Source organism: Pempheris klunzingeri, chromosome 10 (assembly GCF_042242105.1).
Source record: "Pempheris klunzingeri isolate RE-2024b chromosome 10, fPemKlu1.hap1, whole genome shotgun sequence".
In the NCBI taxonomy this organism is placed as follows: Eukaryota; Metazoa; Chordata; class Actinopteri; order Acropomatiformes; family Pempheridae; genus Pempheris; species Pempheris klunzingeri.
The window spans coordinates 24,131,937-24,147,449 of NC_092021.1; the positions used below are offsets into that span (position 1 = coordinate 24,131,937).

The 15,513-nt window shown below is 40.9% G+C and overlaps 1 protein-coding gene across 1 annotated transcript; it reads left to right on the forward strand.

Moving 5' to 3' along the window:
• The first annotated feature begins 1,315 nt into the window (after positions 1 to 1,315).
• slc15a2 (solute carrier family 15 member 2) lies at positions 1,316 to 15,471 on the forward strand. The gene is made up of 21 exons (XM_070837590.1): positions 1,316 to 1,397; positions 3,033 to 3,174; positions 3,622 to 3,714; positions 4,096 to 4,195; positions 4,945 to 5,035; positions 5,122 to 5,199; positions 5,878 to 5,960; positions 6,135 to 6,218; positions 6,350 to 6,439; positions 6,978 to 7,022; positions 7,295 to 7,330; positions 7,952 to 8,040; positions 8,602 to 8,683; positions 9,453 to 9,578; positions 10,273 to 10,437; positions 11,217 to 11,263; positions 11,359 to 11,463; positions 12,431 to 12,530; positions 12,624 to 12,767; positions 13,647 to 13,751; positions 14,159 to 15,471. Exons 1-21 carry the CDS (start codon positions 1,391 to 1,393, stop codon positions 14,366 to 14,368), a joined length of 2,022 nt encoding a protein of 673 aa, XP_070693691.1. The 5' UTR covers positions 1,316 to 1,390; the 3' UTR covers positions 14,369 to 15,471.
• Positions 15,472 to 15,513: the final 42 nt, after the last annotated feature.

Sequence of the window (15,513 nt, forward strand, 5' to 3'; positions counted from 1 at the left end):
AGCTGCAGATGTCACAGTGAAGTCCTCGGCAAACAGCAAAGAAGGCATCATGACTAAGGTGAGTATGGACATGTTGTTTGTGGGGGACAAACCAAAGCGTTTAGAGTGTCTGGCTGTGAGTTTTGGTGGCTGGAAAGTTTCTAACCCACCGTGAAGAGCTGCACCGACTCTGTTTTTGTCTCTAAAGTCGAGCAGCAGACGTGCGTAACGGTGCCAGGAGGTTATATTAGGAGGCTGCGTTACATTAGAGAGATTGTGCAACAGGCGCATCCAATGAGCCCAAATATAACACATGCAAACTTCTTTTAACATCCCCAGAAGGATTCGTGCAGAATATCTGTGCACGTTTCTTTCTTTTTTTTGTTAGGTTTTAGTTTTAGTTTTAGGTTTTGATCCTTCTCCCCCTCAACAGACACAACTGTTCTGGAGATCTGGATGATACTGATTGATCCTCATGAATTTAAAAGTTCAAAATTTCCATATAGTCTGAACACTGCAAACAAAAACGTTCATCCACCTCCATCACAGGAGGCAGAACTCTTGGAGACAGATATCTGTTGTATCTATATGGATTAATAGAAGGATACTATGTGCTTGCTCTAATTTGGGGGGAGTCGACCTTTAAAATGTGTATTACAAACAATCCTGCATGTAAAAATACCCTAATATAATAATAATAATAATAATAATAATTACAAGGATGCATCAGTCCAAACTGTCCTGGCTAACTTCCCCAGACTAAGGTACACAGGTGAGTCCACCTGTGTCTGCAGCTCGTGATTATTTTCATTACTTATTAATCTGTTTGTTTGTTCTGTTTAATTATTTCTCAGATAACTGTTGCCAAGGTTACAGATGAAAGCACATCTGAGAAGCAAGGAGACAGAAATGATTGATCGGTTACCTCAACAGTTAATTGATTATCAAATTAAAGTGTTTTTAAGGGGTTTGGATTTTCAAAATAAAGGACAACTGAAGGGACAGGCTACCAAACAGGCCATTATACGATTATACTGGACATTTTTCATCGGTGTATCACTTCTGTTTCTGCATAATGATGGACCTTGGTTGACTTATGACTGATCGTCTAACAGGAAGTATTCATCAGCCACCTCCCTCCTATTTCCACGGCAAAGTATTGATCACCTATTTCCCTGAAACTATTGATCTGACTCAGCAAGCGCTTCTTTATATTTGACTGAGAGCAAAGAGATTAGACAATGAATTATGGATTTAATATCAGCTGGATTGTATAATTATTAATGTTGGTGTTTAACTTCATCCATTAAACAAACTTTGTCTCTTTCAGAAACTTTGTGGGACCAATTATCCAACCAGCATCTGCTTCATAGTGGTGAATGAGTTCTGTGAACGCTTCTCCTACTATGGCATGAAAGGTATGCAGACTGTCTGTGTGGTCATGTCGGATCAACCTGAGGAAGAGGATCCTGCGTTCATTTATTAGCTTTGCAGCCTTTGAATTTAGCTGTGAATAATCTTCAGTGAGGAATTCTTGTTAAACTGGTTAACAGAGTCAGGGCAATATAACAGGGAGCTTAAAGTAGACAGATAAAGCTTTGGTCTCTGTCTCCCCCTCACATGACCTCACTTACACTCACTCACACGCTAACGTGTCCTCCTCCAGCCGACACATGGAGTCACTCATTTGGCTTGTAGGTTAGGACTGATGCTGATTCACGGCTCGGAAGCAAAGTCCACATGTTGATTTTTTTTAAAGGTAGTTGTGAGAAGTATCCAAACTTTATTTAGCAGATCAGTTACAAATGTATTGTTATAATCAAGTTTTTTTAAATTAATTATTTCGTCTTTATCAAGTAGAAATGATGTTGAAGAACTATTAAAAGATAAAGTTTACACGTCCAGGGACAACAGATGGAAATTAACATTGGGCTTCATCTGGTGCAATATATTTATTGTACACTGTTTTGGAATAAACCAAATAAACTACAAATACACTATATACAGTTCTTATCACGTGGTTGAACAGTTTATGATTGTACTTTATTGTTTTTAAAAAAGTAAAATGACTCATTGCAATGTCTATAAAATGATATAAGATTAGATTAGATTCACCTTTATTGTCATTGCACAGAAAACAACAATGAAAGGCAGTTTAGCACTTAGTCAGAGCAAAAAAGTGCAGAATAAGTTCACACACACAGTGTTACTGTTAATGTATTAATAAATAAACTACGTGCAGTATGAAAAATATTGATAATAGAATAAGAGATAAGACGTATAAAGAGGAAGAGGATGAACGTGACCTCAGGTATTGTGTAAGTATAATATACTGCCATGAAATAAAACAAAGAAATAAAGATGATCCTCAGATCTGATGAGCTGGAACCTAATAATAATAATAATAATTACTTGATTAACAGAATAATCTTTCCAACCCTGGATCAGTTGATTGGCGGTGATCAGCTGTCTGTATACTGTATGTCACGGGGGGGGGGCAGGTTCTCTGCTCACTACGTTTACAATATGAGCTGAGATGTTTACTCGTCGGACAAACAGCGTAGAAGGTCAGCGGTCAACGTGGCCGTGGGACTCCTGTGTGTCCGTGTCAGCGCTGTGTGGTTGTGAAACACGTGTATACATGCTGGTATAGTGGACATCGTCCTCCCAGCGTCCCCGTCAGTCCTCTTCAAGTAACTTTGAGCTTCATCGTGCACGTGGACATTTAGATGTTCATGTTCATGGCAGCAATACAGATATATAATCGTTCCACGGTGATTAAAACACGCACAGACATTTCTTTCTGTCTTTCCAAACCCAAAGCTCATGTTGTCATGAAATAACGAGACACATAATGAGACTTTGTCTAGTAGTAGTTGTTATATTCTATTTATAACTATGATACATTTTGGCTCCAGTAGAAATATTACAGATGTCACAAATTGATGAAGAAGAACTGAATCAAGACTCCAATGAAGATCTGACCAGCATGAACTGGATTCTGGGATTCTGAGTGCTGCAAACGATGATACTGCTTGTGTGTTTGCTCACAGCGGTGCTGACGCTCTACTTCCTCTCCTACCTGCACTGGGACAAGGACCTCTCCACTGCCATCTACCACGCCTTCAGCAGCCTCTGCTACTTCACACCCATACTGGGAGCGATCATCGCCGACTCCTGGCTCGGGAAGTTCAAGTGAGTCCCTTCACGTCCTTCATCTCTAAATCTGTTCGAGGGTCAGTTCACCAAAAAGCAAGTCATGCAACATGTTTTAAGTTTTATTTGTCTTTGCTCAAAGCCTTGCAAGTTAGATTTAAAAAAAAAAAATTCTTTCCAGAAACAAGAGCTTATTATAAACCGTCTAATTGGATCTACAGACTTGTGCAGTCAGAGAGGATGTGGTCAGTGTCCTCAGACAGGATGTGAAAATGTGAGAACTGAAACAAAATAGCAGTTAAATAGATTTGTCCATTATGCATTCTTCAGTTCAGCCCTTTAATCTGGGAGTTTTGTCTGAATTGTGTGTCGGTGCCTGTTAGGGGAGATGAACCACTCTGACCACACACACACACACACACACACACACACACACCTTGTATAATAATACGAGTGCAGCTCTGAATCACGGTTTGCTCTCCACAGGACCATCATCTACCTGTCCATTGTCTATGTGATCGGCCATGTGGTCAAGTCGGTTGGAGCCATCCCCACTGTGGGAAACAACGATGTGCACATGTGAGTTATCAGGAGCAGAATCGGTGCATAATCAGTATGAGGAGCACAGTGACGTGTTAAACTTTTCATATGTTGATTATTGTTTTACCTGGACAAGTTATCAGGCTGCCAATTAAACAGTCGGAGAAAGAGAAATTGTTTCTTTTGTCCGTCCAACAGTCCAGCACCCACGTACTGATTTTACAATGAAATAATACAGAGAAAAGCATCACACTCACTTTTTAGAGACAAATGTTTGGTGTTTGTGAATTTAACAATTAATTTTTAACGACAATATGCTAATTTCTTGTTGGTCGGCTAGAATAATAGTTTCAGTATTATAGTGAACAGAAGCCGTCTGAATACTGTGTGTGTGTGTGTGTGTGTGTGTGTGTGTTGCAGAACTCTGTCCATGCTTGGACTGATACTCATCGCTCTCGGCACCGGAGGAATCAAACCCTGCGTGGCAGCCTTCGGAGGAGACCAGTTTGATGAGGAGGCCGTAAGTCACCGCACTTCCTCTTTAGTCTGAGGATGTGAAAATGATGTGGCTTGTATTGTTTGTAGTATATTTGAAGGAAAAAGATAATCTCTGAAATGAGTCAGTGATGTTTGAACGCCTACAAATCTAGAATATTTTGTAGGTTGAAAGATCCTGACAGGGAAGCGTGCTAGGTCAGTGTATGGGGGAGGCACATTTTGATATTAACATTGAATAAAAGACTCTAGACTTTAGTGTTATGTATCACATTTCAGCATCTTTTAGCTCGTTGTTTTGGTTTTACAGCACATTTACTGGATGCTGCAGTCTTGTTTTCTGTGTATTTTCAGTGTTAAAACTGAGACAAATCCATTAAAACAGCAAAAAGAAAACATCTAATAGCTAAAGGGCGAGGTATTTTTCTCAGGAGTTGGTAGAGAGCGGGTGAACAACACTTTAGATTAATGACAATATTCCTCCACACATGCTGGATTGTAAATGTCTGCCAACATGTTAGCTACAACATACAAGCTACTGCGTATCTGTCAGTTTGTTTTGATGTTTAGTGGCCAAAAACAGACGAGAGCGACTTTAATTTTTGAGTGCCAGAATAGAACGAATAGAGATGATGCTAGAATTGCTTGGTATCAAATATATTCACAGCAGTCACAGTGTTTAGAAAACTAATCTGAAATCTTAACGGGGATTTAAAGATCACAAAAAACAATCTTTGCAAAACGTCTCCTGATTATTTCGCTCATCACCTTCAGGTCAGCGAGAGGCAGAAGTTCTTCTCCATCTTCTACATGTCAATCAACGCTGGGAGCCTCCTGTCGACCGTGATCACACCCATCCTGAGAAGTGAGCACCTGCAGTCTATTGAGATCCACCGAGCGACGGCCGCTTGTGTTGTGTTGATGCTGTTAACGGCCGGTTTGCTCCTGCAGGTGATGTGAAGTGCTTTGGCACCGACTGCTACGCTCTGGCCTTCGGGGTTCCCGCAGCTCTGATGATCGTGGCTTTAGGTGAGCGTCCACCCACCAGCCACCTGTGATATCGTCACAGACTGTAAAACAAGAGGAGGTGGTAACATTTAGTTCACTCTGTTGTTTGCATCACCAAATATTTTTGGTAATGATCCCTCGTGTCAGTGAAGCTCTGGTATTTTAAAGCTGCTTATTGGCTCGTTACTGTAGTTAGTTTATAGCTATCAGAGCCGAAGTGTAGTTCGGGCTGCGATCTGCTTACTGAGAGCGTGTTTGTCCAGCTTTTGACCGGCTGGGCTTCCTCTTGATCAAGGCCCCTCCACATATGTCCTGACAGTCAGTTGTCTCTGCCTCTGAATCCCCGTCCCCGCTGAGCCTTATGGGATTCATGCTTGGCTGCCCACTCACTGTGAAAAACAAACTGTGATTTCATTACTGGAGGGGCCACAGACAGATTGTAAAAAAAAAAAAAAGGGGGTGAAACAATGGGCTTCAGTGTCTGAACCGTCAGGACAAAACTTCATAAGCTACTGTAAGAGGACCAAACAGCCTTAAATGGTAAACCACCCTGTTTCTTCTTCTATCGGCGTGGGAAGAGAACACACTCACTGATAAGAGCGCGGCGCTTCATCATACCACACATGTAGAGTAATTGTTTGTTCAACAGCTGAACCATTTCCAACACGAGCTGTCTAAATCTTCATCCATCTTGTGCAGCTGTGTTCATTGCTGGCAGCAGTCTGTACAAGAGGAGTCCTCCCCAGGGAAACATCCTGTTAGAAGTTTGCAACTGTGTTGGGGTGAGTGATCTCCCACTTCTCCGCTCTGAACTGCATCAGATGATTTACTGAAGCGCAAAAACCGCTTCTTTTTCTTTCTGCGCTATTTAGAACCAAGAATCATTTTGTGTTGTAATAAAAGCGTGAATTTTACAACATTGTGTCTGTTATTTTCTTTTTGGGGGGGGTTTGCAGTTTGCCATCAAAAACCGCTGGAAGAGTTCAAAGTATGAACCTCAGAGGAAGCACTGGTTGGACTGGGCTGAGGAGAAGTACTCGGTAACACAAGGACTCTATTATCTCCTCTTATCAACTCTTCTTTCCCACTAATGGTGTTGGTTAGTGTGTGCTTGTGGTTTCTGTGCATCAGTGACTCGTCACGCTGTGTGTTTGTGTTTGTGTGTTAACAGAAGCGTCTGGTCCAGGAGATTAAGATGGTGCTGCGGGTTTTGGTGCTTTACATCCCGTTGCCAATGTTCTGGGCTCTGTTTGATCAGCAGGTATGTGAGGACAAAAGACTTGAACAGCAGCCTGTAACTGTAACTAGTCTGACTTTTAATCCTACTTAAATCTCTGCAGACCTGCAGGTTTAACCAACATTGCAGAAGTTTTACTGGCTTGTTTAAATCAAGTTTCATATTCAGTTCTCACCCGTACATACAGTACGAGACCAGTCAGAACGAGGTCAAGGTCTTGTGTCATAGCGCTCTTGTTAAATCCTGTAACTATCTGTTATCTTCTCTTCTGGGCAACACTCAGCTCAAACATCTTATTATGGAATACCACAAAGCCACGTTCAGCATTCCTGAATTTCATCCCTCTTGAACTTTCAAAACTTTTGCTTTTTTTCTAACTTTAAAAAAAAATGTTAAAGATGCCTAGAAAAGATAAAGAAACCCACGTCCGCTTTGGAGGGCATGTCACATATTGTCCAGTTCTTCAGTATCATCTATCCTCTCCAGGAAAGCGAGTAAAACAAGCGTGCTGTAGTTTAATTTTGCTAATGACAGTCACAGTCAGTGTTTTTCTTTATTGCAGGGTTCCCGTTGGACACTTCAAGCCACCAGGATGGACCTGGCTTTTGTAAGAGTCCCAACATTATCTAACAATGGTGTCAGCATTTTAGAAAAACGCTTTTATTGCACTTTGATATCAGTGGGTGGGTTTTGATAATCATCCTAGTGTACAAAACTGGCTCGTAAAACTTTCCCTCTGTTGGGGTTTTGTTGCAATTTCATACCAGTAAATTACGCAGTTTATGGCTGCGATAAATCATGGACTCATCCTGCGAGATACACCAAGTTAAAGTTTAAATTGTTTTCTCGTTAAGCTGAATTCATCTTGTTCCGTTACAGGGAGATGCCTTCACTATTGAGCCGGACCAAATGCAGGTACGTGCAGGTCCTGAACGCCTCCTGGTTTTCTAGCTCCACACGTAACGTACAGACATATAAGTGGTATCAATCTTCTCATTGAACTCTCTGAAAGAAAGCAAAAAGGCGTATTTATGTCAATATGTCAAACTATTCCTTTAATTTGAGGGTGTTTGCGTTCAGATCAGACGAAGAATTAGGCCAATAGGACGACATTCACTTTCTGGCCTTAAAATAAAATGTTCATGGCCAAGCATTGTTTTGTCCTAATTGTTTAGAGACTCTCTATAAGAAACTACTGCTCAGCTGACACTGATGTCAACACCCTCAGACAAAACAACATAAATGATGTCACTTCTCTAATGTGTGTATTTGACATATTTGCTGTCAGCCACCTGCAGACGTGGAGTTTGAGCCACATCAATACAAGTAAAGCACAAAGTAAAGACAACCGATGTTGCTGTCATTTTCAAGAAAGCACTTTTACAGCTCTTCATCGCTGCCATCTCTTTACTGGTGGTATTGAATCAGAATTAGCCTCTTTATTCACAATATAACTCCAACCTTTATGATGTTATGAGCTTGAGTGAACTTTTATAGAGTCATTTAAAGGTGCGTTTGTCCCTCCCTGTTGTCTAGATGTTGAATGCTCTGCTGATTCTTGTCTTCGTGCCCATCTTTGACCTCATCATATATCCGCTCGTTGGCCTTTGCAAAATCAACATCACGTGAGTAGAAGCCTTGTTTTTCCTATTGTTTTTTTTTTTGTATCGCAGACGTGAGCATTTGAGAAGCCTCTTAAAGTCTCTTTGTGTCCCATACATGAATAAATAGTAAACTTACTTCACAGTTACACATAAATCTGAGTCACTGGTTTTTCTTTATCATCCAGACATTTTGCTTTGCGTAATAATCATATATCATACTTATTTCTCAGGAAAAAGGAACTAAAACTAACTCCAGAAGTTTCAATGTGGTACCAGGAGGTTTCACATACACAAATAGTACAAAACTCTCCTCTATTGACTGATTTTATTAACGCTTTTTAGAGAAACGCTCCGTCTGTAAAGGACACATTTGCAACAGATGGCGTTGCGTCAAAACAAGTGATGAGGCACTCTCTTATCAGTCAGGAGATCAGAGAGGACACTGATGTGGAAATCACCATTCGGATTTATAGAGTGATAAAGCTCGACTTTCAGAACAGTAAACACACACCTGACTCACGGCGATAGAAGGTGTGTAAAAGTGTTGACGTTCTGTCCGTCGCTGACTCTCTCTGCCTTCAGGCCTCTAAGGAAAATGGCCACAGGGATGATCTTCGCCGCGCTGGCCTTCGGAGCGGCCACGCTGGTGGAGGTGAACGTTGTGGTAAGTAGAGGCAGCTACAGGAATAAAGAGACACACGTGAAACCCTTCCTCACTTACATACATGAGATCTCACACAAACACAAGTTCTCTGGAAAAGGCAGAAAAAGACTTCATACGTGTGTGAAAAGTTAGCAGCTTCACCTGAGTGTGTTTGTGATCCCAGTCGCCTCAGTCCTGGAATTGCGACTGCATTTTTCTGCAGGACATTCCTCCACTGAATCTGGCTTTCACCTGCATCTGCGTTTGTGAAACAGCCCGTAGGAATGCTTTCTCTCTGAGAGGTCCTAGGATTGGCTAAAGCCCCTCGCTAAATTTTCCAAAGCCTGAAAACAGAGCAGGTGCAGAATTCTAGTTTTCTCTTGAACACTTGAATTACTACAACTGCCCACCCCAGCTTCAACACATGCATCCCGACATGAAAATACCTGCACATGGACCGTCTATCTTAAATAAATCCAGAATTTCCAAGAATCCTGGAAAGTCTGGAATTCTTTAATGCAGTTTTCCATGTCCTCATACTGTAGTGGAGCCATCTTCACAAGGTACGTTTGCAGGTGTTGTTCACAGAGTACAGTAACAGACATTTAAAGCGACGCTTCATCTTCTTGTATTTTCATCCCGTAGCAACACTCTGAATATGTCTTACAAAGCCAGAGCCATAAAAAGCAGCATACACGTCTTTATGATATAACGATAATTTCCTGAAAAGGTGGTGTTATCTGATTTGTGTTTATCAGTATCTGGATTAATTTCCTTCTCTGTCTGCTAGAAAACGGTGGTGGATCCTGCACCAGCGGGGAACTGTCTCCTGCAGGTCTTCAACTTGGCAGGAGGTAACGTCAGCGTGGAGATACCCGGCAGCAGCCTATTTCCAGATCCAATCCCACACCTTCAGGTAACCAGATGGGAGGAGGGAAAACGGCTTTTTTTATACTATCCAGTGTGGACGCAGGCCTGCACAGAGCTCTTAGGTGTTTCTCATTTCAAATACCGGCCTGGGTACCTGCCAGGATGACAGACTTGAAATTCACCAGAGGTCTGACTGTGTGAGTGCTCACCTGTGCAGAGTTTATTCAAATGTTGTTTCGCAGGAGTGTGAGACAGCAGCAGATCATGTAGAGAGAGTACATAGGGATCAACAAATAAGATTCAGTGCCACTAACAACCCTGAAAAATGAACAGCGATTAGCAGATACGCAGAAGTCTGAAGGAGTGAACAGAAACTGTGGTGTCATAATGAATGTGTTCTGTTTCTGCTCATCTTTGGCGACGCCCTTCAGACATTTCAAACTCGTTTTGTGTAGTTTGTATTTTGCATTTTAATGAACCCACTAAGCTAAACTTGTGTTTACCGACATCCAGTGTGAGCCTCGAGCTGTTCTCTTGATCTCCGTCTCTTCAGACTCAACCCCACGTCGAATTCTGCAGCTTCACTCTGCCACATGTGGTTCACAGTTTTCTGAACAATATTAATAAAAGCAACTTTTTAAGTAAAGAGAAGAGCCTCTATCTTCTAGTACAGATTTACTGTAGTTTTATCTGTGATGTGTTTCAAACTGAACATTTAACCCCTGGTCTCTCTGCGTCAGGACCCTCCTAAATATGAGATGCTTCCACTGGGGGCGTCCACCAAGGAACTGAAGATTCAAGTCACCTTTAATGGAAAAACCTCAGAGTGCAGCCAAACGTTTGTCCAAGAGGAGGCTTACAGTCTCATTTTAAACAGTGAAACTACGGGAATCCAGTGCAAACTCGTGAGTGCCCCTGAAAAATTGGTTCCATACTTTCAGTTTTTTCAACTGCATTGAATATTCAAGACTAAAGAAGCAACAGTCAAAGATAAAGTTCTGAAAATAACATCCTATTTATTAAGAGTTTATAATTGTGATAACTTTAAACATTAGTCATCTTATGTGCTGGGAAAGATTAGCCAGTTGTATATAGTGATTTTTGTGTTTGCCAGAGAAGCAACTCTGCTGTTTCGTTTCTATCCGGCGTGGAAACGAGTTAAAAACGAGTTGAAGAAAATTTAATAAATTTTTCTATTCTATATTTACGTGTTGAAGCAGTCTGAGTTTGGTCACTCATCACTCACTAAGATCAAACCAACACTGACAACACAACAGATTAATGTTTTCAGTTTGATACCAGAGGTTACAGCATGTTGCACAAGGTTTTACAGGGTTAACATACTTTTTTATGTTTAGTATTTCACCACCAACACACAACAAACAAGAATGTTAAGCTAGTTTTGTATTGTACTGCTCAGAGTCAAATCAGAAGTGCTGTTTCTCATGTACGGAGACCCTTGTCTCTTCCCATTGGCCCACAGTCAGACCTTCCCCGGACTGAGTGGGTGCAGTTTGATCACATTTCACTGACAGTATTCCCGGCAGCTCAAGCGAACAACCCCATAACTGTCATCACATTTTGATTTAAGTGTTTGGGTCCAGCTGACCCACCCACTTAAAACTCAGTGAGTTGTTTATTGAAGCTTCCTTGACATGGCTGTTTTTTTTTTTAAATCCTCCAGGTGGATGACCACATAAAGAAAAATGAAAACGGGAATCCTTTTCTGAGGTCCAATGTGTTTCTTTCTCATACTGTAAACACTGTAAGCTAATTCATTCCTTCCCCAGTTTGCTCATGACGTTTGTCCAACTCTAATCCAACAGGTTCCTCAATGCGCAGCCAGAGGCAATAAGCGTAACTGTTGGAGATGTGACTTTTGACATGTCCCCCGGTCAGATGTCTCCGAACAAGAGTGTCGATCGGGGAGAGTGAGTAGGGCTGGGGACACTTTTTGCCTATTAACTAGCTTCCAGCTGTTTAGATTCACTCTCGCTGCCCTCACAGCCTCATTTCCAGCAACAGGAAGCTGATTTCATCCGTAAAACCCTGAAAACTCACTGCATGTTGCCTGTCCAGCACTTAAACGCGGACAGACTCAGTTAGTGGAAGATTCAGCAGCTAAAGCAGAGCTAAAAGAAGACAAACACAAAGATTTATGAGTAAATACACATCAGTTTGATGACAAGTTTGTCATTTCAACTTAAAAGGTAATAAAGAGAAGTATTACATTGTTTTTTATTCACAATGCGGTCTAGACGAACTGAACTGTGTGACATACAGTTAAGTAAGATTATGGTGCAAGGCTGCATTTTTTTTAGTAATTTGCATGATTACAAAAGTCAGTGGGATTTTGAGTGAATTGTGAAACTATTGTGAAAGAGTTGGAAAACTTTCACATTTATAAAAAGAAAAAGAAAAGAATCAGTGGTTTCCACAAGTGCTGTTCATGCAGAAATCGACTTTTACTGTCAGAACAATCGACATCCAAACGAACCCCTCCCACTTCACAGCACTACCGTCTGTGCAACCGCTCAGTCCAACAACCACAAGCTAAATTAGCTCCCTCACTGGACCAAGGGCATCACTTTTTAATACAACAGCTAGTTAAATCCAATCATTTGTTACTATATTGCTGATTTATTAGTCATATTCCTGTTGTCAGAACTATAGTTGCTGTTTGTTTTGTCTCTCTCTGTTATAATAATAATAATAATAATAATAATATAATATTGGATGTTTGAATTCCTGAATCTTAATTAAAGAGTTTGGCCTTTACCTGCTCTTTATGGAAAGTGTCTTGAGATAACACTGTTATGAATTGGTGCTTGAGATTGATTGATTGATTTGTTGTTGTGTAATTCACCTCAATCCTGTGCACCTCCTGCCTCCGGGTAGATACCCAGGTGTCAGCTGCAGCTTACCGTCGAAGGAGTGCTCTAATCTTGACCTGAGCCTGCTGGACTTTGGAGCTTCCTACACCGTTATACTCACAGAGGTCAGGAATGCTCAGTAGAAAAGCTTATATACAGATCTTAGAGAAATAAATCGTGACAGAACTCTCTCTCTCTCTCTCTTTATGATTGGCCAGGAATTCGGTGCCATTAAGGCGCACAAGATGGAGGATGTGAAAGCCAACAACGTGCACATTGCCTGGCAGATCCCCCAGTACGTCCTCATGACTGCTGGAGAGGTCATGTTCTCCATCACAGGCCTGGAGTTCTCCTACTCACAGGTTAGTAGTCACGATACACACTGGCTATCAATCAGCCAATAACTGAAATATGGACCCAACACTAAGCTTGTACACAGTTTCACAATTTTTACAGTAAAAAAAAAGTATTAAAACATTCTTAGAAACCATTTTTGCAGCATATTCATGTCTCCACTGTCACATTTCCCTCAAAATATCACTAGTTTGTTTCTTTTTTTTTTTCTTCTTAAATTATTTTTCTGTACATTGCCTTTTTTGTTTGTTTTTTTTATATTTATAATTGGTTTTGCCTATGTGAACGAGCAAAGTAAGATTTTCATTGCTCAGTGTTTTTCACTGTGCACATGACAAATAAACATCTTGCCTCTTAAATGCAAAGCTCTTCACACAGAAGGAAACTGTGTATTCAGCCAAACGTGTTTATATTTTATCATAATATGAGTGTTTGGAACATGTTGAGCACATAAATTGGCAGCAAAGAACGGCATTAAACTGCTGAAATAGTTACCAGGAGCATTTTCATGAGTTTCTTGGTTGCCATTGGGATCCATTATAACCGACCTGCTCAGCTCAGTGTGGGAGCAACCTTTCAGAGTCACTATTCAAAGTTACAAAGACTGATAGTCAAAACAGAGGTTTGCAAAGGAGAAGTTCTTTGTAGATAGGCCCCATGAACTTGGTGATTAAGATCTCTGGGAAACTGCTACTTCTTGGGGTGGGTGTAACTCTAAGTAACTCCATAAACTTTCAGCCCATTGGTTTTCCCCCCCGACGGTGGCCTCCCCAACATTAGGAAGTTTTGATGCCAGATCCCAGAATCTCTAAATATTTGTATGAGCCCTGGGCTGCTTGCTGCCTCCTTTCTTTACTTACTGCGGGTCTCTCCTCTCTCCCCTCCAGGCTCCAGCCAACATGAAGTCGGTCCTGCAGGCCGGCTGGCTGCTCACTGTTGCATTTGGGAACGTGATAGTGCTGATTGTGGCCGAGGGAGCGGGCCTGGAACAGGTACAACATCATGGGACATCAAATTAGAAACAGACATGTTTTCATCACTTCCCTCTGGCGGCATCCAGCCACGCAGACTGTTTTGTTTTCTCCAATCTTTTTCTTCTTCTGTGTTCTTTCCCCAACATCCCCAGCGTGTCACTGAACCCCGAGCATAGCTTCAGTGTGCGCATGTGTGTGAAAGAGTCTCCTCCTGCATGAATGATGGGTGAATGAGGATGTAAAGTTTGAGTAGTATACAAATACAGACCATTTACCATCTTGTTAATCCTTGTATTGCTTCCTTTTTAATCACTGAAACCCATTTCAACAACTAGACAAATCTAAAATGTAAAAAAGTCAATGAAAAAGTAGGTGAATCTTTCCAGCACAGTTCACACACTAACCACTAACACTTTTTGTCCCAGTGGAAAGAGTTTCTGCTGTTTGCTTGCCTGTTGTTGGGCGTCTGCATCATCTTCTCCATCATGGCTTACTTCTACACCTACGTTGACCCCGATCAGCTGGAGAAGATGTACCTGGAGGAGTCCGGGAAGGAGGAAGACGACAATGACGACACGAACAAAAAACCTACCGACATACACCTGACCAAAACGGGAAAGAGCACCAGACTGTAACAGCGTCCAAGTGCATTCGCCGTATTCTTTACCGAAGTATTGGATGAGTTAGAGAAGGCTCCCTGTTTTATTTAAATTCTTCTTATGTTTTCATTCTTGTGATAATGAAGCACTATGATGTGACGCCTCTTGTGGTTAGAAGGTTTTGTCTGTCAAATCCTTAATACACCTGCTCTTAACACTCCAGTAACAATTTCAAATAACTAGAGAGCAGGAAAGTATTTTCTGAATGAGACTGAATACAAGAAATTGTTTAAAGGAGGCAAAATACTGTTTTTTTTTCCCGACAACATGATCAATAGTGTCATTGCAAATGAATGTCCAATATTATATGCTGTGTATATTTGTTGCACGTTAACTCAGTGTTTATATTTCCTTTAACGCTACATAATAATCAACATTGTGAGAGGACTGGTTCAGTTTACATTGTGTCTATAACAATATCAAAAGGACCATAGCTACTGGTGGTTTCTCATGTTATTAGCCATTAAGATGTAATTCAAAATTACCATTAACCATTTTGAAAATGGTGTCATGCAACTAAAGAAGCCATTTTTTACAGTCAGAACACTCTAAAATCATTTGTGTTCAGGATGAATGCATCATTTTTTATGCAAGTTACCTTATTATTGATTGGAAGGGTGGCTGCTCTTCATATTAGTTTGTTTGACTAAGTTTTCTTTATGTTCGTCTTCTGGGTTTGATTTTCTGAAAGCGAAGTCTGTCACTGCCAAACTTCAGATGTGTCAGCATCCTTGAACACGTCACTTTAACAAGCAGCTTCCAAGTGTCATGTTTCTGCAAATGCGTCACTGGTTAACACGTGGAAAAATAAATCTAAAAGTAGACGCAGAGTATTGTGAGTCAAGTATTGTACACGTATGCTGTAGTGTTTGGACTAAAACATGCAAAACCAACAGTTTGATCCTGTAAAATCAAAAGAGAGAGAGAAAGTCTTGATTGTGCTGCTCCCTGTGAAGTTCTGTAAATAGTCAGTTGTGATGCTGAAACTTGTTTTAGTGCTGTTGGAAATTTTAAAGAAGATTAAAATGTGCATTTTTATCAGTTTTCTGTATCAGTAATAACAAATTTGTACCAAAAGATATTATCCTGAAATTGTTTTTGTTTTGTTTTCCAAGTTAAAA